The sequence below is a fragment of the Pseudophryne corroboree genome, chromosome 1 (genome assembly GCF_028390025.1).
Source record: "Pseudophryne corroboree isolate aPseCor3 chromosome 1, aPseCor3.hap2, whole genome shotgun sequence".
Taxonomy (NCBI): Eukaryota; Metazoa; Chordata; class Amphibia; order Anura; family Myobatrachidae; genus Pseudophryne; species Pseudophryne corroboree.
In genome coordinates, this window is record NC_086444.1 from 1063385738 (window position 1) to 1063412025 (window position 26288).

Genomic DNA, 26288 nt, shown 5'->3' on the forward strand with positions numbered 1-26288 from the left:
TCATTCCTACGCTGATAAAGGCTAGGAAGGACGTAACAGCTAAACATTATCACCGGATATGGCGAAAATTTGTTTCCTGGTGTGAGGCCAGCAATGCTCCTACAGAGGAGTTTCAGCTGGGCCTTTTCCTTCACTTCCTTCAGTCAGGAGTGGATTTGGGCCTGAAGTTAGGCTCAATTAAGGTCCAGATTTCGGCCCTTTCCATTTTCTTTCAAAAGGAGTTGGCTTCTCTGCCAGAAGTTCAGACGTTTGTGAAAGGAGTGCTGCATATTCAGCCTCCCTTTGTGCCTCCAGTGGCACCTTGGGATCTTAATGTGGTGTTGAGTTTCCTGAAATCACACTGGTTTGAACCACTTAAAACAGTGGCGTTGAAATATCTCACGTGGAAGGTGGTCATGCTATTAGCCTTGGCTTCGGCTAAGCGCGTTTCAGAATTAGCGGCTTTGTCTCACAAAAGCCCATATCTGATTTTCCATATGGATAGAGCGGAATTGAGGCCACGTCCCCAATTTCTGCCAAAAGTGGTCTCATCTTTTCATGTGAACCAACCTATTGTGGTGCCTGTGGCTGCTCGTGACTTGGAGGATTCCGAGTTACTAGATGTGGTCAGGGCTTTAGAAGTTTATGTAGCCAGAACGGCTAGAGTCAGGAAAACTGAGTCACTGTTTATCCTGTATGCATCCAACAAGCTTGGTGCTCCTGCTTCAAAGCAGACTATTGCTCGCTGGATCTGTAACACGATTCAGCAGGCTCATTCTGTGGCTGGATTGCCGCAGCCAAAATCAGTAAAAGCCCATTCCACTAGGAAGGTGGGCTCTTCTTGGGCGGCTACCCGAGGGGTCTCGGCATTACTTACCGGTAAATCTATTTCTCGTAGTCCGTAGTGGATGCTCGGCGCCCGTCCCAAGTGCGGACTTTTTTTGCAATGCTTGTATATAGTTATTGCTTAAATAAGGGTTCTGTTATAGTGGCATCAGGGTTTATCTGATGCTCTGTTATTGTTCATACTGTTAACTGGGTAAAGTTATCACAAGTTATACGGTGTGATTGGTGTGGCTGGTATGAGTCTTACCCTGGATTCCCAAAATCCTTTCCTTGTACTGTCAGCTCTTCCGGGCACAGTTTCTTTAACTGAGGTCTGGAGGAGGGACATAGAGGGAGGAGCCAGAGCACACCAGAATCCAAATTCTTTCTTAAAGTGCCCATGTCTCCTGCGGAGCCCGTCTGTTCCCCATGGTCCTTACGGAGTCCCCAGCATCCACTACGGACTACGAGAAATAGATTTACCGATAAGTAAAATCTTATTTTCTACAGAGTGTTCTTATAAATCTGTAAAGTTCCACATAGGGATCGAAAATATTTGTTTTTGAAGTGAGGGAGAATTTAAGACCTTTTTTAAGTAGGTGAAGTTTGGTTTCACTTAACTTTTTTGATGAAAGATTAAAAATTATTTTTTATTTCCTTTCTATTCCTAAGGGTTTTTAGTCTCTTACCCTTATCCGAAAATTGCCAGCCAAACTATATAGTATAAGGTCAGGAAACTGAATGCCACTGTTGGCTATGGCTGTTAGAGTTTGAGGATGCTGACTCTGGCACGATTGTACCGATTTGAAGTCCCGAAAAGCTGCATTGACACATTTGTCATCCCTCTGAGACAAGACTGTGCGCAGCATTTGAAAAAGGTAATGGAGTTTAGTGAAGCATATCCTTTTTGTAGAGGCTAGCCGGCCCAAATAAGACTGATGGAGTTTATTCCATGTGCCTGGGAAGCGTTGGGTATGGTATGCCATTGGCTAGGATCCTGGCGGTCTGCATATTGACACAGGGGTCCCAGCTGCCAGAATGCCGGCAGGGGGTCGAGCGCAATGAAGCCCCTTGCGGGCTCGCTGCGCTTGCCATGCTACGGGCTCGGTGGCTTCCTGCGCTCATCACAGGTTCTATTCCCATTCTATGAGTGTCGTAGACAATCACAGGTAGGAATAGCCCCTGTTAGCCGGGATTCTGACTGTAGGCATTGTCAGTGGTCGGGAATCCGGCATCGGTATCCTGATTGACTGGATCCCGACTGCCGGCAATGTAACTGCATCCACCTGGGAAGATGAAAGCCTAAATAAGTCTTCTTTGCTCAAGTCAGCTGGAAGGAGTCCCTACAGTCTCATAGCAGTACCTAAATCTGAAGCCAATTATTTGTTTTGAGTAACAGAAAAATCAGGAATCTGGCCGTAGTCCTGCAAAGTATTGAAGAGGTCAGAGATGTGCACTAATATAGGGTCTGTGAAGAGTAAGGGTAAACATGTTAACTCCTCCCTCGCAAAGTGTACTGATAATATTAAGAATGGAGTGTGGTACTTGGTCCCCACTAGATTACATAAAATGTTTCCTCCTGTCCCCCCTCAGTACTGGAAAGGTTGTTGCACATTGGGTTCTTTTAATCACATATGGTGGACATGCCCCAAAATAGCATTATACTTGGACATGATTACGAATTTGATAAGTAAAGTGGTCAATGTCCCTACAATGAAAGACCCTTGGTCTTTTCACTTGGGTCTACCAATTACAACACTAGATACATCCAACAGCAAATTGGTGGTCCAAATAGTAAATGCTACCAGGTGCCTAGAAGCACTACATTGGAAACGCTTGGAGGCCCCTTCTCTTCGTCTAGTTATTGACACAATTTGGAATTTGGCAAGTATGGAAAAGATTCCTGCATTTCTTCATAAAAGATCCTTTAGATTCCTAAAGATTTGGAACCCTTAGTATTGTTTCCCAAATTCCTCATAGTTCCCACTCACTTTGTGGACTTTAAGCCCTTCTGTTCTGATTGCCTCTGTGAGCGTGTGTGCACTCTCTAATATCTATAATGGTACCATATGTAATTTCCTATCTTTTTTTTTTCTTTTACAAACCTACAACTCATACTGTATTTACCGTTACAACTGCAGATATACTTTATATATGGGGTCCTTGTATAGTCCCATCCCTTTTTAAAGCGCTATACCAGCGACCCCCTCTTCATTTCTACTTTTCCTTTCTCTTCCCCTACTTTTTGTAGTAGCTATATCTAACCAGTTATATGCAATGTATTACTAAACTACATATGATCACCTACCGTTGTTAACGATAATGTTTTTGAAAATACTGCTAATATATACGCTAAATGTACATCTGATTCTATAATGGTTTCCTGATTTCATGTGTGTTTATTATCTTTTGTACTTTATATCATAAATAAACTTAAAAAAAAAAAAAGGATGGAGTGTGGAACGATGTAGAAAAAAATGGGAGGAATTGGGAACAAATGCCCTTTCCAAGAATATGGTATGGAGGTAAGGCCACTAAACTAAAAGCATCTATGATGAAAATCATGAGTGAGGGGGAGCTTGGGGGAAGGCGAGACTCTGCCAAAACAGATGCTAGGCCGGGTACCACACCATGGTCAGAATGCAGCACATGGGTAAAGCCAGATTTGGTGGGCGTGAGGAGGGAAGGAAGGAGTGATGGGACTATAGGAAGAAACCAGCTCTGTATTTTTTAAAAGAAGCATAAGGGGGAACATGTGGCGCAGAGCTTTTGGTAAAAAGAGGTAAGAGAGAGCTCAATATGGGGATTGAGAAGGTTATAAAACTCAGCACTCAAGCCATCAGGGAATTTATTGTGAGGGAGGAGGATATAATTACCCAAACTTCAGTTTCTGAAATGTCTGCATCAAGCAATTCACGTTGAGTGAGAGAAAGTTTCAGTCATTTTCCAGCATCCAATAACCTGGAGTGTAGCAGTTGTGAGTCGGGGGTGGGGGGCAGAGTAAAACGATAATGTCAGGTATAGCTGTGAGCTTGGGTTCTAAGGGATGATGCTAAAATGCCAGAATCAGCCTCCTATAATGTTTGTAGCCTTGTTGCCACAGTGGTAAAAATTATTCTTAGAAATTGTAGAATAATCCACCTTTTGCAGAGCAACAGAGAGAAGAAAGTTTTGCTGCTGGCCGGGGGCAGGGGAGAGAGAAGGGAAGCTGTTGCCACTCATTTCCAGAGTAAATTACACGGCCCAGGAGTTGGTAACACAATTCACAGAGCAGTAGGGTAGGAAGTGCTAGCCAAAAAACTGCAGTGATTCGACCTTGTGTATTCAGTTTTGCCCATTTTTTAATCACTTTTCGCTCATGCCTCTTCGCTTTTTTTTTTGACTCGGTATGGGTGAAAATGGACCCAAAAACAGGCGAAAATGTCAGCAAATTTGACAAAACACGTGGTTTGGCGGCGAAATCGCCTATCCACGTGGTTTTCACCATGCCAGATTTTTCGACCAGTCGAAAAGACGGCACGGGCATTGAATAGGTCGACTGGTTTAAAAAACGGCACTAATTGAATACCCCCCAATGTCTACAGAAGTGCTATAATAATGATGGTACTTCGTTATCCCTGTGGTGCCCAAACGGATAGCAGCAATTCCCAAATTATAAAACAACATATCTAGGGCATCATACTGTAGATTAGTAATCACGCTAACATACATCTTACTATGCTAACTCATTGGCTACTTTCACAGGAGTGGGGGAGTGGGCTTAGGAGAGTGAAGCCTAACGCCAAGTCCTGGGTTCACCACTGTGACAATAGTACACAGCGCTGCTGCCGATCCCAGATACACTGCCAGCACACACATTACATTCATCTACACCTGTATACTTATATGTTCCTATTGGCTCCTCCCCTGCATAAGGTAGTTGGTACTGCAGCCACCGCCGCTGATGGTCACTATGTGTTTTTTTGCATTCTATGGCAGTCAGTGATGCTCTGTGAATTATGACAGGCACTGTGATGCTCTCTGCATTATATGGTGGTCACAGTGATGTTCTCTGCATTATATGACAATCACCATGATGTTTTCTGCAGTATGTGGCAGTCAGTGATACTCTTTGCACTAATAGCGGTCATCGTGATGCTCTCTGCATTGTATGGTGGTCACTAAAAGCTCTGCATTGTATGGTTGTCACTGTGATGTTCTCCACATAAATGGCGGGATGTAATGGAGATTGCTGCAGCATGTCGGACGATCTTGGACGTTTTTTTTAAAGGGGCAATCCCTTACAAAGCCTGGGTTTGCGTTGTAAGTGTTAAAACATCCTGCATCCTGCACCTTCGGCGATCTTGGACTCCACTGCACTACACCCCACAGTATATGTCACTCACCATGATGTGATGCTTCTGCATTATATGGCAGTCCGTGATGCTTCATGCATTATATGGCAGGCACTGTGATTTGGATTTTACTTAATTGCGCCTTGTGCAGTGTGTTTTTTTGGGGGAAAATCAACCAGTGTTCCTATAGGACCCTATTTACCGGAGCTTCCTTCACATCTCATATCACTGCTCTACTTCTCCCTGGTCTAAAAGGGTATATAAAGTGCACAGTGTTGTGTGATAGAATAATAAATAGGCAATTAAGAAAATTATACTTTATTTGTACTATGGCTAAATATGTCTATTGTGGTCTTCACTCATTTGCAGCAAGTTGACTTTTTAGAAGCAGATGCTTCTGTAACATACTGGAATGGAGTGGCTGACGTCTTGTTAACCTTGCTTTGCAAAAATTCTGATTGATGGATTCATACACATGACAGGGATGTCTCAGCAACTCAAATGATGGAACTTTCAGCTTTTTAACCTGCATAAGAACCTATTAAGTCTTAAGCCATTGTCCTTAAAAGTCATAGGCATTGTTTAACAGTTGCAGTGGGACATCAGGCTAACACTGAAGAAGACCTTTTTGCTTTTGTGGGGTTTGTTGTTCCTTCAATATCTGTTATATCTCCTAACTAGAGTTCCACTTCCCGTGTTTACTCCTTTGTGAGTAATAACAATGCTCCGCCATGAGCAATAAGTCTGCCAAGTTCTAGAAGACAATGTCACATGGAATAAATCACTAGGAATGTGAAACAATCCATACATGTTTTATCCAAAATATATTCTTGAATTAACCATCAGTCAAGAAATTAGTTAATTTCTTCTAAGACGTCTTTAGTTCCATTAGTGTAAGTTGTTTTAGTGAAATCTCTATTGATTTTTAAGCTGATGTTTTCCATCTGGAGTTGGGCGTGTGATCATCAAATGTATTCACCCTTTAATCGCTTTGGGCCTGCAACTCATTGTAAAGTTATTTTCTTTCCCATTGTTGACTCCTCCAAAGGTTGAAGTGATTCCAGCAGAATAAACATAACGTTAGAAATGTGTCCTGTCCAAACCCGAGCTCATTCATTTATTCATTCATTCAGAACTTGCATAACGTTCTAAAAACTCCACAGTTTCCAAACACATTTATGCAGTTAGCATTTCCTGTTGGCTACTAATAACAAACATCTTGTCATACTTCAGACTCACAACTGGGGTTCAGACACACAGGTTATTTATTTATTATGTAAGAATTTTATACTTTTGGGACTAGAGTTATGGACCATGCACATTAGTAAGAGTTATTAAGGACTATTGTTTCTAAATATTCACAAAATGGGTCTAGTAATGTTGTATGTGCAAAATACGAGTATACAGTATGGGTGCCATTATTTTTATTTCATTTTTTAAAATTAAATTCTAATAAAAAATTTTCCCCTGTGGTCCATGGTTCTGTCAAGTTTGCATGTCCAATGCACTAAGCACAAACTCAGATGGGCTTTGTTTGGTGTGTTAGCCACCAAACCTTCACCGCCCACATAACCTTCATAAACTGTCCTATCTAATTACATTACGTCTCTACAGTCCACACGTCCTCACATTTTTTCTCCTTTTCAATTTCCCATCCTCCAGGTTACGATTCCCAATCGTAGTCCACATGGATCGTAAAGTATGAATAAGTAAAAAAAAAAAAAAAAAAGGGAAAAATTTGAAAAACCCGTGACGACCCTTTCATGTGTCGACCTTTGCCACGTCTACCTAGTGACCACGTCAACCTAATGCATGTTGACCAGTAGTGGTTGACCTAATGAGTGTCGACCTAAAGCAGGGGTGGCCAACCAGTCAGAAACAAAGAGCCAAGAAATCTTTATAGGTACATCAAAGAGCCGACTTCGAGCTGAAGGCGCACTTGCAAAAATGGGGTGTGACCTTGTGCCTGCTAGGCCACGCCCCTGGTATAAAATACATTGAAAAAGCCAATTCTACATCAAATAATTGAAAAAGCCAGATCCGCATAAAATATATTGAAAAGCCAGATTCACATAATACACTTCAGTTCCCCCATGTGTCACTCCAGCCAGCACCCGCCTGTGTCACTCCAGCCAGCTCCCCCGTGTGTTTTTGGCTCCCTCAGTTCTCAGTCTACGTAGTGCTGCTGCATGTCTGGCTGGAATGCAGCGGTTTACAGATCTCTTGTGGTCAGGTGACTGAGTGTTAGGAGCCATATTTGAATAAAGAAAGAGCCGCATGTGGCTCAAGAGCCACGCGTTGGCCACCATTGATCTAAACCAAATAAACTGGATAAATTCTTCTAGATACACTTGCACAGTTTTTGAAGGAACTCGGCATGGAGGTTGTTCCAAACATCTTGGATAAATAACCCCAGATATTCTGTGGATGTAGGCTTGCTAAAATCCTTTTGTCTCTTCATGTAATCCCATACAGACTTGATGATGTTGAGATCGGGGTTCTGTGATGGCCACATGGTCACTTCCAGGACTCCTTGTTCTTCTTTACGCTGAAGATAGTTCTTAATTATTTATTACCAGTTATTTATATAGCGCACACATATTCCGCTGCACTTGCCAGAGAATATTTTGGCCATTCACATCATTCCCTACCCCAATGGAGCTTACAATCAATATTCCTTATCACACGTACACTCATTCACAATAGGGTTAATTTTTGTTTTATTTATTGTTTGTTATTAGAAGCCAAATAACCTACCAGTATAATTTTTATTTATGTATTTTTGGGGATTGTGGGAGAAAACTGGAGTCCCCAGAGGAAACCCACACAAAGGGACGATATACAAACTCCACACAGTTAGAGGCATGGTTGAAAGCGAACCCATGACCTCAGTGCTGTGAGACAGTAATGCTAACCATTACACCATCTGTTCTGCCCCGTATGTTTGGGGTCATTGGCCTACTGCAGAATAAACTTGGAACCTATCAGACACCTCCCTGATGGTATTGCATGATGGCTAAATTCCTGTTTGTATTTCTCAGCATTGAGGACATAATTAATCCTGACCAAATCCTCAACTCCATTTACTGAAATGCAACCACAAACTTGCAAGAAACCTCTACCATGCTTCAATGTTGCCTGCAGACACTCCTGATTGAAGTCCTCTGTTACTACCAGCCAGTGACACAGGCAGTGCCTAAAAATCTGTGGTTACTTTTACTATAAATAAAAATTGAATATACATTAATATTTATTTTAACCCTTTTTTAATCACTTTTTGATTGATTTTGTCAAATAAAAAAAATCATGAATGGATATCTAATATGTAATGTAAGATGCTGTTATAGCTAGATGCTATACAGGTTGAGTATCCCTTATCCAAATATTCCGAAATACGGACTTTTTTGAGTGAGAGTGAGATAGTGAAACCAATGTGCACAAACTTTGTTTAATACACAAAGTTATAAAAAATATTGGCTAAAATGACCTTCAGGCTGTGTATATAAGGTATATATGTAACATAAATGCATTCTGTGCTTAGATTTAGGTCCCATCACCATGATATCTCATTATGGTATGCAGTTATTCCAAAATACGGAAAAATCCGATATCCAAAATACCTCTGGTCCCAAGCATTTTGGATAAGGGATACTCAACCTGTATATATATATTTATCACTGGTTGTGGTGGAATGGAGTACTGCCTCATCCTCATCTGTCTTTCTCCAGTCTCATCCCTGCTTGGTGTCTTCAGTACCATCCCTGCTGAGTCACGCCTGCACCATCTATGTGTCTTCAGCACCTTCCACCCTGTGTCACTCAGCCTGAATACTACGTTGTTGGGCTAGAAAGTTAGATATTTACTTTTGGTCTAGGTGTGCCGTGAAAAAAACAGAAGACATTGAGGGTGTCATGAAGCAAAAAAGTTTGGAAACCACTGGCATAAAACAAAGAAACAATTGAAGATAGAAAAGAAATCATAGAACCACTTATTAAATAAAATTGAACCTAAATGTTTTACTCAAAGCAGACTCGCTATGGGGCCCTCCTCTCTGCAGAGTCTACTGCGCATGCACAGCAGCCATTTTCTCTGTGTTTGTTTCGGCGCAGCTGTAGCACTGACCCGGGGCTCTGGAAAGGTATTTAATCGTGGGTGCAGTGTGGCCCCCTCCCTTGACCTAGGGGCCCGTGTGCACAGCACATACTGCACCCATTATAGAAACACGAATGATCCCCACACATTGCTGCATAATAGCTGTAAGCACCTTTGTACAGTTTCAAGTTAGTTATTGGACTTGAATTACTTATGTTTCAACAAAAACTGCTAAAACAGAGCGGTTCTAAATCTTTTATCAGTACTATATACAAGCTGTAATTAACTATTAAAGCCTCTGATAAATCCATAGTTAGTGCCTTTAAAATACATTCAAAATACCTGATATGCATACAGTGAAATAGTTTCCTCAGTGATAACAGCTTTTTCGCGGATACCACCACTTCTAACACGTTTTTTATAATCTAGTACATTTTTCAGCCATTTTATTTTTCTTAACACATTTCTCTTAGTTCTCCTATTGTCGTAAATGCCAGCAGTGTCTTTCATGACTTAGTAGTTACATGACATGATGTAGTAACAATGCCACCGGACGGGATCCCGGCGGGCGAAATACCGACGTCGGGAATACCAAATGCTTTTTTCCGGGAGGTGGGAGGTTAGGGCTAGGGTGCAGAGACAGGATGGGGGTAGATAGGTACCGGGGGGAGAGCGGGTTAGGCACTTACAAGGGGAGGTTATGGTTAGGCACCAAGCAGGGAGGGTTAGGCAGCAGGGAAGGGAGGGTTAGGGTTAGGCAGCAGGGAACGGAGGGTTAGGGTGCAGAGACAGGATGGGGGTAGATAGGTACCGGGGGGAGGGGGGGTTAGGCACTTACAAGGGGAGGTTATGGTTAGGCACCAAGCAGGGAGGGTTAGGCAGCAGGGAAGGGAGGGTTAGGCAGCAGGGAGGGTTAGGGTTAGGCAGCAGGGGAGGGTTAGGGTGCAGAGACAGGATGGGGGTAGATAGGTACCGGGGGGAGGGGGGGTTAGGCACTTACAAGGGGAGGTTATGGTTAGGCACCAAGCAGGGAGGGTTAGGGTTAGGCAGCAGGGAAGGGAGGGTTAGGGTTAGGCAGCAGGGAAGGGAGGGTTAGGGTTAGGCACTACTGGGGAGGGCTAGGATTAGGCACACATAAGGGAGGATTAGGGTACTTTTTGAGGTATTGACGGTATTTTGATGGTCGGGATGCCGCTGTCGGTAATCTGACCGTTGGCATCCCATCTATCGGTATCCTTAGCCGTCGTGCTTGTCGCTCATTTCTGTAAAAAGATTAGAATTTTAGGTTTATTGAATAATGTGACCAGATTAATTGTCTTACTGCATAAAGTCAGGAAGACAGGCTATGTACACCGACTTTACAATGTGAATTTCACTTACAACATCATTTGTAATCAGTGTGTTATAAATCCTACGCCTTATTTGGCTTTTGTAGCGTCAAACTTCTTGTTCCCAGAGGTTTTTATTGTCCCCAGCAGAAGATTCTCCATCCTGCTCCAGTGGATGTTGACTGGGGTTGGCAAGGTTCCTCCCTTTTGAATGTCTCATGTATCTAGTATTATTGTTTATTAATAGTTTCTCATAAAACGCAGCATATTCCGTTACCCTTTACAATTGGAAACGGTGATCACACAAAACTGGGTAATAACAGACAGACAGAGGCAGGAAGGCCCTGCTCGCAAGCTTACAAACTACAGTATAGGTAAATAGGCTTTGATACACATGGATAGGTGCTATCTATTGCATAATGGTCCAGCAAGGTTGCAAAGGTACTTGATGGGCTGTATTGGGTATCCAGTCTTTAGGTCAGCGGTGGCCAACCTGTGGCTCTTGAGCTGCATGAGGCTCTTTCTTTATTCAAATGTGGCTCCCAACACTAAATCATGTGACCACAACAGATACAGAAGCTGCTACACTTCAGCCAGACACGCAGCAGCACTACAGGGACTGAAAACTGAAGAAGTCAGATACTAGAGGTGAGACACCCACAAGCAAACAGAGGACACATTAGGGACTACTGCAATGGCACAAGTTGATAGGGGGGGGGGGCTGTAGTGATACATGAGGGTGGCCTAGAGTGACACGTGGCAGCTGGCTGGAGAGACACATGGAAGCTGGCTGGGGTGACACAGCAGGGTCTTGGAAGTAGTGACACATGAGAGAGCTGGCTGGAGTGACGTAGGAGGGTGCTAGCAGGAGTGACACATGGGGGAGCTGGCTGGAATGACAGGAGGGTGTTGGCTGGAGTGACACATGGGGGAGCTGAAGTTTATTATGAGAATCTGGCTTTTTCAATAATTTTTTGTGAAAGTAGCTTTTTCAATGGATCTGGCTTTAAAAAAAATTATTTTATGTCTTTCTGGCGTTTTTAATGTATTTTATACCAGGGGTGTGGTCTAGCAGGCAAGAGGCCACATTCCATTTTTGCATGCGCGCCATCGGCTCGATGTCGGCTCTTTGACGTACCTAACATGGTTTTTTGGCTCTTTGTCACTGACTGGTTGGCCACCCCTGCCCTAGTGTATCATCATTTTTTTAACGGCACCCCTATGATAAAAGTTTATTATTGTTTTAATTGGGAATTTTTTTTTAAATATATTTTTTGCCTACCTGTCATCCTTAGGTTCAGTTATGTGGTAGTGTACAGTTATGTTTATTTTTTTCCACATTTTATGATTGCAAGCCACTAGCACTGGTTTTGCCTATCACTTTGACCATAAATAATTTGATTGGGTTCTTGACCACCAACCCGAGGTATCACTGCAAGAGCCTCACGGCACCCCAGGGTGCCATGGCACACAGTTTGAGAACTACTGTGCTAAGGTAATTTTTAATTAGGAATTGGTAGATTAATCCTTTTCTTTATATATCAACATGTATTTTGTTTCATTTGGATTTAAATGCTTGTGTTGATATTATTTGCGTTGCCTATATAACCACAGCACTCATGTAACACACATCCATTCAACATAGGCTGTAGCTATTGGACTGATTCAGTAGTGGACACAAATGTGGCCACTACTGCGATCCTGTACGTAGTTTATGTGCGAAGATAAGCAAATGCTAGTTGAAACATTCCCCGTGTGTATGATTGTGAGATGGACTGAGCAAAACCTGAAACTCCCACTTTACTTATCTGAGCACCGTGCAGATCTGCTGGCTGGTGCATTCACTCCACCATCGATAACATCGGGCCTGCATTGACTGCTCAGTTAAGTCTTGGGTCGTACAGATTTCTTTTATTGAAGTGTGGCCACTGTGGCAGTGGTGCTGTGAAAGAGATCATGCACACGTCCGTAACACGTGCACAACACAGCCTCTTTTTGTGTTCACTCTTGGTCACCTCCCAGTTCTCCACCTACACTTGCAAATGCTTGCAGTAGTCTTCTCATAGCGATTTCATGCACAGTGGCATACACTATTGAATACGCTGTTCACGCATGCAAAACAAGGTTTTGGAACATGCACAGGATCAGAACATCAGTACATTGCAGAACAGTCCACAGACACTGGGCATGTCCATTTTAGAGTGTTACACTGTATACCAGCTGGACAGCATTGCCACAGCAAAAAATTGCGGCAATTCTTTGAACACTAATAGATGAGTGTGTGGGACGCAGTTAATACAGTGCATCCGGAAAGTATTCACAGTGCTTCACTTTTTCCACATTTTGATATGTTACAGCCTTAATCCAAAATGTAATAAATTCATTTTTTCCCCTCAAAATTCTACACACAATACCCCAAAATGACAACGTCAAAAAAGTATTTTTGCAAATTTATTAAAAATAAAAAACTAAGAAATCACATGTACATAAGTATTCACAGTCTTTGCTCAATACTTTGTTGATGCACCTTTAGCAGCAATTAAAGGCTTTATGCTTTTTTAATATGATGCCACAAGTTTGGCACACCTATCTTTGGGCAGTTTCGCCCATTCTTCTTTGCAGCACCTCTCAAGCTTCATCAGGTTGGATGGGAAGCGTCGGTGCACAGCCATTTTCAGATCTTTCCAGAAATGTTCAATCGGATTCAAGCCTGGGCTCTGGCTCGGCCACTCAAGGTCATTCACAGAGTTGTCCTGAAGCCACTCCTTTGATATCTTGGCTGTGTGCTTAGGGTTGTTGTCTTGCTGAAAGATGAACCGTCGCCCCTGTGTGAGGTCAAGAGCGCAGTGGAGCAGGTTTTCAGCCAGGATGTCTCTGTACATTGCTGCATTCATCTTTCTCTCTGTCATGACTAGTCTCCCAGTTCCTGCCACTGAAAAACATCCCCACAGCATGATGCTGCCATCACCATGCTTCATTGTGGGGATGGTATTGGCCTGGTGATGAGCGGTGCCTGGTTTCATACAAACACGACGCCTGGCATTCACGCCAGAGAATTCAATCTTTGTCTCATCAGTCCAGTGAATTTTGTTTCTCATAGTCTGAGAGTCCTTCAGGTGCATTTTGGCAAATTCCAGGTGGGTTGCCATGTGCTTTTTACTAAGGAGTGGCTTTCCGACTGGCCACTCTACCATACAGGCCTGATTGGTGGATTGCTGCAGAGATGGTTGTCCTTCTGGAAGGTTCTCCTCTCCTCACAGAGGAATGCTGTAGCTCTGACAGAGTGACCATCAAGTTCTTGGTCACCTCACTGACTAGGGCCCTTCTCCCCGATTGCTCAATTTAGATGGCCGGCCAGCTCTAGGGAGAGTCCTGGTGGTTCCAAACTTCTTCCATTTACGGATGATGGAGGCCACTGTGCTCATTGGGACCTTCAAAGCAGCAGATCTTTTTCTGTACACTTCCCCAGATTTGTACCTCAAGACAATCCTGTCTCTGAAGTCTAGACAATTCCTTTGACTTCATGCTTGGTTTGTGCTCAGACATGCACTGTCAAGTGTGGGACCTTATATAGACACATGTGTGCCTTTCCAAATCATGTCCAATCAACTGAATTTATCACAGGTGGACTCCAATTAAGCTGTAGGAACATATCAAGGATTATCAGTGGAAACAGGATACACCTGAGCTCAATTTTGAATACTTATGTACATGTGATTTCTTAGTGTTTTTATTTTTAATAAATTTGCAAAAATCACAAAAAATCTTTTTCACGTTGTCATTATGAGGTATTGTGTGTAAATTTTTGAGGGAAAAAATTCATTTATTCCATTTTGGAATAAGGCTGTAACATAACAAACTGTGGAAAAAGTGAAGCGCTGTGAATACTTTCCGGATGCACTGTATGCCGAAGGATGGGATCCCGGCGGTCGAAAATACTAACTCCAGAAACACGAACTACGGCATAAGCCCGATGTCTAAATCCCGAAGGAGGTCGAAGTCTCGGCATCAAAATATCGACAGCCAGAATGCCGATCGTAGTTACAGCGGGACACCCTTGCATCGCTCCATTGGGGGGAGGAGGAGGTTTAAGCACTACGCGGGGAGGGTTAGGTTTAGGCACCTACAAGGGAGGGTTAGGATAAGAAAACAGGGGAGGGTTATGGTCTTTACTGGGGCCTTTTGGGATTTGGATGGTCGGGAGGCCGCTGTTGGGATTCTGTCCGCCGTCATCCGGTCCATCGGGAAATTATACTGAATGAGTCTTCATGTAGTGTCCTCTTTAGGATATTTCTGTCGACCCCCTTTTTTTTTTTAAACATGACAAAATAATACATGTGTACGTTTCTGTTTGTGTGGCTTTATGGCAATTTATTCATTTCTAGGATTTTAATTACATTTTGTGGTTATTTCTCCATCTGTGGTCCAGATGAATATTAGAAAATAAATTCAGTATATGCCCAGTAATCCGTGTGCTAGTGGAAAATAAGTGGATGTGCGTGTTCACTGTACACAATAGTTGTCTTGTATTATTATTTTTTATATTTGTTTTATTTAACAAGCAATCCCATCTTGTTTTGTAGTGACCCTGCTGCCAAATCCTTGTTGGAGTCTCTGCTGAGCATGAAGCACAAGGAGGCAGTGATGGAAGTGAGAAGACAACTTGTAGATGCAGCCAGCAGAGAGAAGCTGCCCATTAAGATGAGCATGGGTGAGCATTGAGTCTTACAATATACACGGAATAATTAACATGCTCAACAGATAATATATAGATAAGTATTTATGTGTTTATTATGTGCCGCTAGATGTCTAGAACATTAGATATTAATTCTAAGATTTATGGATTTTTAGAATGTTCCTCCTTACATTCGCACTTAAATAAAACAGACCACACTATATTATGCCCTCATTTGCCTCCAACCCCGCAGAGCTATGCCCATATACACCCAACAGTATCTTGCTGTCATCCCTGATAAACAGGCCATTTCCCCCTGACTCACAGTAAGGTTGCTGGGATATGAAGCAATAAGTGCAAGGGATTTGTACAGCACCAAAACAAATAACGATTATTTTTTTTCTTTTCCATTTTTATGTGTGGGAGCTTAGGGCTAAATGTAATAGTCTCCGAGTTCCGGAGGTGCGTGACTTTTGTGCGACTGTGCATTTTTTTTTTTAAAGCGCCAATCATTTATAAGACGTAACCAACCTGGTTTTGCCTAGTAAATTATTGCAGCTTTAGCAAGACGTCATGACTCACTCAAATTTCCTGCATCTCCGGAACTCAGAGGCTATTACGTTTAGCCGTTGGTGTTCACATTTTAGTAATTTTGACACACCACTTTGTAAGTCTTGTTTACTCCTGTTTACAGACAGATCTAGTATTTATAGAAATAGATATATGTATTCACAGTGATGGATGTAGAAATTTGGAAGTGGTGGTTTGAAAAATGTAATTAAATGGTGTTTGATTGTATTATAAGAAGAGCATATACCCGACCACTGTGAGTTCTTGGCCGCTGTGCTATAGGTCACATTCACTACTCACTATGGGGGTCATTCCGAGTTGATCGTAGCTAAATTTAGCACAGCTACGATCATCTTCCCTGACATGCGGGGGGACGCCCAGCACAGGGCTAGTCCGCCCCCGCATGTTAGTGCCGCCCCCCCAGCACAAATACAAAAGCATCGCACAGCGGCGATGCTTTTGTATTTCTGGAGTAACTCCCGGGCAGCGCAGATTCTGCCGCTGGCCGGGAGTTGTTCTTCGCATGACGCAGCTTCCGCGGCCCGCCCCCCCAGCGGTCCGGCCACGCCTGCGTTGGGCGGACCGCGCTCCACAAAACGGCGGCTTAACGCCGCCGTTCAGCCCCCTCCCGTCCAGCAACCGCCTCTGCCTCAGAGGCGATCGCTAGGCAACGACGACTGCCATGCGCTGGCGCATGTGCGGTTCAGACCCTATTGCTGTGCTGCGACAAACTGCAGCAAGCGATCGGGTCGGAATGACCCCCAATAAGCGAGAACTGTTGAGGCAAACAATAATGCATTAAGATATTCCAAGTAAATAATAGACTCCAGCAGTTGTATTATTTTTCTTTGGACCTTCTAAGGGTTTCTTTACCTGCATGTCAAGATTCTAAGTGGGCAATTCAATTATTGGTGATGGTGCGGTCGTAATGAAGGCTCTTCCTGACCACCAACATTGCCAGTTTTCTCTTAACCCTAGTGAAGAGCCCAGGAATATTATTGTTGCAGTATTGTTTTCTAGCCAATGAGCGCAGCCGAACATCTCCACTCACATTACGGAGAATTGTGTATGGGCCTAAAAGTGAGCAATGATTGCTCAGCATTGTGCTAGTTACAGTAGCTGTTCACTTCCAGCTTCAGTGTCTTCTCGACTTGTTCAATACCACAACATCCATCAGCATTTATTATGCAGATCATCAGTTTTGACCATGCTATGTGGGCTACTTTTAAAGAAAATAGGTACACCGTACACAATGTACATTGTATAATTAAAAACATATATACAAGACAGCATTGATTACATCTCTATTTTCAATCTTGGGCTGTAACTAGGGTGGTGTAAACAGTGTCCGGCACACAGCGCATTTGCCATGTGTAGGCATCGGCCTCATCCACTTGAGATCCCGGGGCTGTATTATTCGCAAGGCAGTACAGGCGGCCGCCAAGGGTCCGTCTGACAACCGCTTCTGGCTTGTGCTGAATCGAGGAGAAGGAGCATGCTATCGGGCAGCTTGATGAGCAAGGCAGTTGATGCATGATGCAGGCCCTCATGCAGTGACAGAGCTGTCAGGGGATGTCTGTCCCTGAAGCTATAGCACTTCTGCTTCAACTCCATATTGAGGCAAAGCAGGAAGATACGCCAACATAGCATCTGCCGGAGTGGGGGAGTGAAAACTCCACCTTCCAGTGATATTTGTCACATCACACAGCGCATCACATTGGGGTGTGATTCCTCATTAGTGGCTGCTGCTGGAGGTCATAACATCTGCACAGGTGATTGTACCATGTACTGTGTTAATGTCGTCATATGAGGGTGCCATGTATTAATTTTCTGGGTCATTACAGCAGCGAGGTAGGTCAGCTAATGATTAGGACCCTTTGCCGATATGGGTCTATAGAGGTAACTACAAAGAGGTATCTTTGCGGAGCGCTCTTATTTGATGGATAATCCAATATGTTTTTTGGATATGGACAGAGGATGACCTTATCAGTACCTTATACACACATACACTCAAATGTTAAAAACACATCTTTCTGTTACGGGGTACACTGGGCACCACAAGTCTGGACAATGGGGTGTAGAGATCAGAGGCACCAACAGGCTCAAAGCTTTGACTGTTCCCAGAATGCACAGCGCCGCCTCCTCTATAACCCCGCCTCCCAGCACAGGAGCTCAGTTTGTCAGTTGGTGCTGCAGTAAGCAGGCACATAACAGAGGGGCTGCTCCAAGCAGCCGTAAGAAAAGCTTTTTATGAGGTAAAAAGTGAAGACTTCAAGGGCAGCAGCAGGGGTAAATGTCTTCTGACATTCTCTGCTGCAGCTCCAGCTCTCCCCAGCGGCGCTGTACACTCCCGAGCCCTGGTTGCCGGGTACATACAGCGGAGGCTCTGGTTTACTTCACGTTAGGCACACACGACTGGGGCTCTCCAGGATCGCGTGGCCGCGCTTCGGGAGGTGGTAAGTGGGTCCCGCTCGCGGGACCCGGTCTTTATCGTGATCCGGCGCGGTCAGTGGGAGACAGGCCGCGCGCTGGCGGTGGACACTGTGGATACAGGCGATCCCCACTAGATCACCAGGGCATGGGTGCAGGTCAGGTTTTCTCTTAAAACCGATTTTAATATCGCCCACAGTACCCGGTGGTTTTGCCAGCAAGGGGGATAAGGCTTAGACCTGAAGCCCCTCCCCTCGCCCCGGGGCGCCATTTCCAGCAAGTGTTCCCGCCCTGGAGCTGCATCTCTGGCTTTCCTCACTCCCTGTCAGTGTCTGCGGCGCCATTACTCCTCAGCTCACTGTTCCTGGGACTGCTTGGGCAAATCCTCCTATGTAAAGCCGCCTGGTTGTCAGCGCTGTGCCTTTACATGACACTTAAGTATTCTACCTGCCTTTTTAGTCAGTGTTAGTAAGAGAGAGTGCATTTAGTCAGGGGTTTATAGTACAATTACCCTGATATACATCCAGTTTCTTACTGTGTAGTGTTATATCTATTGACTATATAGCTGTGTAAGCTAGTCCAGTACAGTATTATTGTCTGTAATAACCTCTGCATTGTACAAACTGTGACTATTTGTGTGTGCATTGATAGCTGAGTGGTGTCCATCTCGTGTCTTTCACTCAACTTGATATCCCTATATTCTATAACCTGAGGGGGCTTGGTGTGTCAGGTGTTATTTAATATAGGATTTTCTCAAAGATACACTGTATTACGTATTTTTCTCTGTGATTTAGTCACCATATCTCTCCTTTATCTCTGCTGGTGCTGACTACACTGCGCAGGGGTTTGGGTTTAGGGATATAGTGCTGCTAATAATTGTACTGTGTTACCTCATACTGCAAGTTATATTATGTCTGCTTCTGAGGGCAACGGTTCTGGGGCGGAACACACTGCTGGTGTTGCTGAAGCCACAGGCACATATGGGGAGAATATAGCAGCTGTGGGCTCTGGTTCTGGGGGCTCCTTACCCCCATTGGGACTGTGGCAACAGAGGCACATACTGACCCTCCGTGGGCCGCTTTTTCCACGCTTCTGCATACGCTAGTTCATAAACGAACACCCCCTATGGGACCCCCAATGCCGGTTCAACCGTATGTGGTTCCTGCAGCTAACCCGCCGTGGGCGGACGATTTATCTGCTCAATTAAAGAAGTTGAACCAGTCCCTGACTACTAAAAAGTCTGACCAACGCTGGCCTAAGTCCAAGAGGTCCTCTAAGCGAGCGCTCGTCTCCTCACAATCCACTGCTGTCACTGACACCTCGTCTGATGAAGACAGCACATACACTGACCCCACAGGTTCTGACTCGGAGACGGCTGATGGGGAGGGTAATTCATATGTGGATGTTCCTGATCTTTTGGAGGCTATTAAGTTAATTCTGCAGATTACAGATGATCCCGAGCCATCCGTTCCTCCTAAGAAACCAGATAGGTTCAAGTGTCAGAAGGTGATTAAACAAGTTTTATCTCACTCTGACCACCTAGTGGATATACGTCAGGAACCCCGGCAAAGCCCGGGTACGAAGTTTGTGCCTCAAAAGAAGATGCTCGCTCGCTATCCCCTCGCGCCAGAGCTGTCTAAGAATTGGGAAACGCCTTCTCCAGGAGACTCACATGTGGCTAGGATGGTGGTTTCCTCAGCTCTACCTGTCATTACGGTCACGTCTCTAAAAGAGCCTACGGATAAACGTGTGGAGGGTTGTCTGAAAGCGATTTACACCCTCACGGGTGCTGCACAAAGGCCCACTATTGCAGCAACATGGGCTGCAGAGGCTATTGAAGCATGGGCCTTGGAGTTAGAAGCTGAAATCTCTTCTGACCATGCTAGACAATGCTTGTCATATATTGTCACAGCTTCTCGCTATATTAAAGAGGCGGCTTCTGATGCCGGTATCCTGGCAGCCAAGGCCTCTACTACGTCAGTCCTGGCTCACCGGATTTTGTGGCTGAGATCCTGGTCTGTGGATCTGGACTCTAGAAAAAAAACCCTGGAGGTACTCCCTTTCAAGGGAGATATTCTCTTTGGGGAGGACTTAAATAAGATTGTGGCTGACTTGGCTACTGCCAAAACTGCCTGTCTTCCAAGTACCGCACCTTCTGTTTCGAAGGCTAAAGCTACTTCCTTTTGCCCCTTTCGTCCTTCAGGTAAAGCAAAAGGTTAGGCGTACAACAAGCAGGGCTGCACTTCCAAACCTGGTAAGCCAAAGCCCAAAAGAGCCTGGGCGGCCCGTCAGCCAGCTTCCAAGACCGATAAGCCTACCGCATGACGGGGCTGGCTTCTAGGGTATACCACTTCAGATGCCTGGGTACGGGAAGTCGTCATTTGAGGTTACGCTATAGCCTTCAAAAACCGACCCCCTTATCGATTTTGCCGGACAGACGTCCCGTTGGACCAGACAAAGGCAAACACTCTACATTCGGTGGTACAGACCCTCCTGGATACAGGAGTCGTAGTACAGGTGCCTCTTGCTCAGAGGGGCCGGGGGTACTATTCTCCGCTGTTTCTAGTCCCGAAACCGAATGGGTCCTCCCGACCCATTCTCAACCTCAAGGCATTGAACAGGTTTGTAAAGGTTTCCAAGTTCCATATTGAAACCCTTCGCTCTATAGTTCTGGCCTTGGAACCTGGGGACTACATGGTCTCCCTGGACATACAGGATGCTTACCTGCATATTCCTATAGCAGCGTCACATCAGCAATACCTGAGGTTTGTGATTGGCAACCTCCCTTACCAGTTTCAGGCGTTACCTTTTGGTTTAACTACGGCTCCGCGAGTCTTCACCAAAGTTATGGCGGTGATGACAGTGGTACTCCGCCGTCAAGGGGTCAGGATACTGCCGTGTCTGGACGACTTGTTAATCCTGGCAAATTCCCCAGAACTTCTCCTAAGTCATCTGGATATGACTGTCCAGTTTCTACAAGCCCACGGGTGGCTCATCAACTGTAAGAAATCCTCCCTGGTCCCTGCTCAGAGCATGGTGCACCTGGGAGCGCTATTGGACACTCACAACCAGAGGTTGTTCTTGTCTCAGAAGAGAGTCCTGAAGCTTCAGGACACGATTCGTTGCTTCCTTTCTCGTCCGCAAGTGTCGATACATTCGGTGATGCAGGTGCTGGGCCTCATGGTATCAGCATTCGACATGGTGGAGTATGCTCAATTCCATTCTCGCCCCCTCCAGAGGCTGATTCTAGCCAAGTGGGACTGCCTGCCTCACCGGATCAGGTCTCACATGATCTCATTGACTCCGGAGTTCCGTCTGTCGCTGCTCTGGTGGCTCCAGGACCGACAGTTGTGCAGGGGCCGTCTATTCTGGATATCCAACTGGGTCCTGTTGACGACAGATGCCAGTCTAAGAGGTTGGGATGCGGTGCTGGAGCAACACTCCCTTCAGGGCAGTTGGACCAAGGAGGAATCTCTCCTCTCGATCAACATTCTGGAATTGCGGGCGGTCTTCAATGCTCTGAACCTTGCCCAGCATTTAATTCAGAACCGTCCAAGTTCAAGTACAGTCGGACAACGTCACCACAGTGGCTTACATAAATCATCAAGGCGGCACTCGAAGCCTTTTGGCAATGAAGGAAGTCTCACGGATTCTACATTGGGCGGAACGCCATCTACGAGCCATATCGGCAATATTCATTCCGGGAGTCCTGAATTGAGAAGCGGACTTTCTCAGTCGTCAGGACGTACATGCCGGCGAGTGGGGCCTCCATCTAGAAGTATTTCAACTCTTAGTGGAAAAGTGGGGCCTTCCAGACGTAGATCTAATGGCGTCTCGACACAATCACAAGGTTCTGGTCTTCGGAGCAAGGACAAGGGATCCTCAAGCAGCATTCGTGGATGCGCTGGTGGTGCCGTGGAGGTTTCGGCTGCCATACGTGTTCCCTCCGGTGTCACTCCTGCCCAGGGTAATTCGGAAGTTCAAGCAAGAAAAAGGAAATCTGCTTCTCATAGCTCCAGCGTGGCCCAGACGGCACTGGTTCTCAGACCTGCAAGGCCTATCGTCAGAGCGTCCAATTCTACTTCCTCAACGCCCAGACCTCCTCGTTCAGGGCCCCTGTGTCTACCAGGACCTAGCCCGGCTGTCTTTGACAGCGTGGCTCTTGAAGCTTTCGTCTTAAGGGCTAAAGGGTTTTCTGAGGCGGTCATTCAAACTATGTTGCGGGTCCGGAAACCGACTTCGGCTTGGATTTACTATAGGGTCTGGCATTCTTACTTTGTTTGGTGCGCATCTAACGATTATGACGCTTCCAAGTTTAGTATAGCCAAGTTGTTGGCTTTTCTTCAGCAGGGCCTGGACTTAGGCCTGCGTCTGGCCTCCCTCAAGGTTCAAATATCTGCCTTGTCGGTATGGTTTCAGAGAAAAATTGCGACCTTAACTGTTGTGCATACCTTTACTCAGGGTGTGTTGCGTATCCAACCTCCCTATGTCCCGCCTGTGGCTCCTTGGGACTTGTCGGTGGTTTTGGAGGCGCTACAAGAGTCTCCGTTTGAACCTCTTGGTTCAGCTGATCTTAAGTGGCTTTTCCTTAAGGTGGTGTTTCTGCTAGCTATTGCTTCAGCTAGAAGAGTGTCGGCTTTGGGTGCCTTGTCCTGTAGTTTTCCATATCTGATATTTCACCGTGAGCGGGCGGTTCTTAGGACTCGTCCCTGATATTTACCTAAGGTGGTTTCTTCGTTCCACCTTAACCAGGAGATTGTGGTTCTGGCACTTGTTTCTCCTGATCTGTCTCCCAAAGAGCGGTCTTTGGATGTGGAACGGGCTCTCCGTATCTATGTGAAGAGAACTGCTTCTATTAGGAAATCTGATTCTTTCTTTGTTCTGTTTGGATTTCACAAACGGGGCTGGCCTGCTCACAAGCAAACTTTGGGCAGATGGATTAGAATGGTGATTGCACATGCTTATGTGAGGGCTGGTCTCTCAGCTCCTGCTCACATTACGGACCCTTCTTGGGTGGCCCACCGTGGTGCGACCCTTGAACAATTGTGCAAGGCGTCTACGTGGTCCTCTGTAAACACGTTCATAAGATTCTATGCCTTCGATACTGCCGCTTCCCAGGATGCTTCCTTTGGACGCCGGGTTCTTGTGCCCGCTACAGTGCGTCCCCTTCCATAAGGAACTGCTTTAGGACATCCCTTATGTCTTACCTTGTGGAGCCCAGTGTACACCGCAGCAGAAAACGAGTTTTATGGTAAGAACTTACCTTTGTTAAAACTCTTTCTGCGAGGTACACTGGGCTCCACAAGGCGCCCACCCTGACGCACTTAACTTCTTTGGGTTGGTATGGCATTAGCCGCTGCCACTTCTCCTGTCGTGAGTGTGTGGTGTATGTGGCTACTAACCGTTGTCGTCTCTTTTCCTGCTACTGCATTGGGCTGGTTAACTAAAAACTGAGCTCCTGTGCAGGGAGGCGGGGTTATAGAGGAGGCGGCGCTATGCATTTTGGGAACAATCAAAGCTTTTCAGCCTGTTGGTGCCATCGGATCAAGATCATACTCTACACCCCTATGTCTTTCCTTATGGAGCCCAGTGTACCTCGCAGAAAGAGTTTTAACAAAGGCAAGTTCTTACCATAAAACTCATATTTTCAAAGACAGCCTATAACATGGCAGTAAGGAGCTGATTGGCTGGTACTTTATCACAAGGGTGATAGATATTGACAGATCGGCAGAAGTGTCTGCTTTTTGGAAAGGTAATACAGAGGAAAGCACCCTGTTGAATCAGATTAAGGTGGTGTTTCCTGTCCCCCCCCCCCCTCCCCCCTTCCTGTCCCCCTCCATCCCCGATACTGAAATGTTAATTAAGAACATTTATAGGTAGGGTGGTATAAAATAACCAGGTAGTATTAACTCAAGGTAGATAGGGGCTGAATGAGGATCACTGGACTGACCCTGTATGCACATAACAAGGTATCCACGTTTTATGCTTAAGGTGTTGATGTTCATTTATGGCTGACATTCTGTGCAACTAGGTTCTTCTCTTGCACATCAGACTTCAAGAATGCAATGCAGTACTACAGTATATCGCTGTCATCTATGCTGAGTTCTATCTGTTGGCAATTTTTACAAGATGAGACATACACAATGCTGTTGTAACTGTGCCCTGCTGTCAATGCTCTTCTCTGCTGTCCATTCTTCTCAAGGCACTTGTTCTTCCATGTGGCGGAGATTGTATTATTCTGCTGATGAATCCCTTCTCTGCATTAAACCAATTAGAGGGCCTAATTCAAGTTGGATCCCAAATCGTGATCCACCCGCAATAATTATGTTCGCCCCGTGGGCGCATGTGCGGGGCACCCACATTTAATGTGGGTGCCCCGCAGTATTTGCAAAAGTCTTTGCCTGATTTACAGGCAGAAGCATTTGTGGGACGGCAACGCTCCGTTTCCAAGATGGAGCGTTGCAGGGGCAGCGACTTACAAACAGGGGCATTGCCGCGGGCCTCCTATCATCACATGCAGCTGCTCCGATCAAAAAGATGGAGGTGGGCCTCCTGCCGTCGCAGCCAGGCTGCACTGGCAGGTGGCTTCCATAATTTCTGCTACTGCCCACTAATTGCAGCACGATCGAAATTAGGGGTTTGGGACTAATGGTCGACAGTGGCTAGGTCGACACTAGAAATAGGTCGACAGCCATTAGATCGACATGAAAAAAGGTCGACGTGAGTTTTTCATGGTTTTTTTTTTAAGTCGTTTTCTTCATAATGTGACTGGGAACCCCAATTAGTACACTATGTCTCCTCGCATGGCAAGCGAACTTAGGGTTACCGTTCCCAATCGTAGTCCATGTGGATCGTAAAGTATGAAAAAGTAAACAATGTGAAAAATTCATGTCGACCTAATGGTCGTGTCGACCTATTCTAGTGTCAACCAATGGGTGTCGACCTAAGTGGTGTTGACCCAGAGTACGGATACCGAAATTAGTGCATGGTCGCAGGTGGGGGGTGGCAGGTAGAATGGTGGGCGGCCCCCAGCATGCGAGTCAAAGGATTGTAAATTCTGCTAAAAAGCAGAATATGCAATCCTTACCGTATAAGGGGGCTAATTCAGACCTGATCGCTGCTATGCGTTTTCGCTGCGAAATGGGTAGCAACGAGTAGCTCTCTGCCAGCGCGCCAGAGCTGCGCTTGCTGGGCGCTACTCTTCCAGTACAAAAGCCACGCCGCCGTGCAATGCCTTTGTACTTGTGCATTGTTATGGGGGGTGTCGGGCCTAACATGCGGGGCGTACTAGCCCTGTGCTGGGCGTCCCCTCGCATGTGATCAGGTTTGAATTAGGCCCAAGGTCCAGAGTTTTGTGCAGGAGCAGAAAAGCCAGTAAGAAAGCAAGCAGATAGTTGTTTAGGAGTAGTCCTTTCAATAAGAGGAGACGGGCATACCTCCCAACTGTCCCGATTTTGGCGGGACAGTCCCGTTTTTCACGGTCTGGCCCTCGGTCCCACCCACGGGTCTGTGTCCCGCGGGTGAGGGGGCAGTTGGAGATCTCCCCCGTCACTCGCTGCTCTACTCAGAGCAGTGGTGAATAGATGCTGTGCGTATTCGCACAGTGTCTATTCCCTGACAGAGAGGGACACGGAGTGCTGTCCATGCCCCCATAGTGACAAAAACGGGGGGCGTGATTTGCGATCGCGGCATTTGATGCTAGGCCACGCCCCTTACCGTGAGACCACATTTCTTACCGCGAGGGCACACTCCCAAATTTGGGCGCACGTTAAGGTCCTGCCTTGCGTAGCGCAAAAGTTGGGAGGTATGGATGGGGAAGGATGTAGTGTATTCTAGACTTCTAAGGCTGTCTATGGTTGCCAAGGTGAATTATCGTCAGGGATTTTTAAATCGTTTTTCGGACATGGAATTCCCTACAGTTTATTCACAGGTCAATTTGAATCCAGATTTCTAGATTTTTTTAAAGTTACTTTTTGTCGCTGTAAAATTGAAGGGCACAGTTGTTGGAATTACACACGTTTCTCTCCATCCTCAAGAAACATTGTGCTGGCTGCA

At 45.5% G+C, this 26288-nt stretch overlaps 1 protein-coding gene across 2 annotated transcripts in view; it reads left to right on the top strand.

The window, feature by feature from the left end:
- Window positions 1-26288, top strand: part of SCFD2 (sec1 family domain containing 2) — a 1002395-nt gene that overhangs the window by 73412 nt on the left and 902695 nt on the right. For both annotated transcript variants that reach the window (XM_063920937.1, XM_063920936.1), the window contains exon 3: window positions 15142-15269. In XM_063920937.1, the coding sequence (XP_063777007.1) occupies window positions 15142-15269 (128 nt within the window). The remainder of the gene's footprint in view (window positions 1-15141; window positions 15270-26288) is intronic.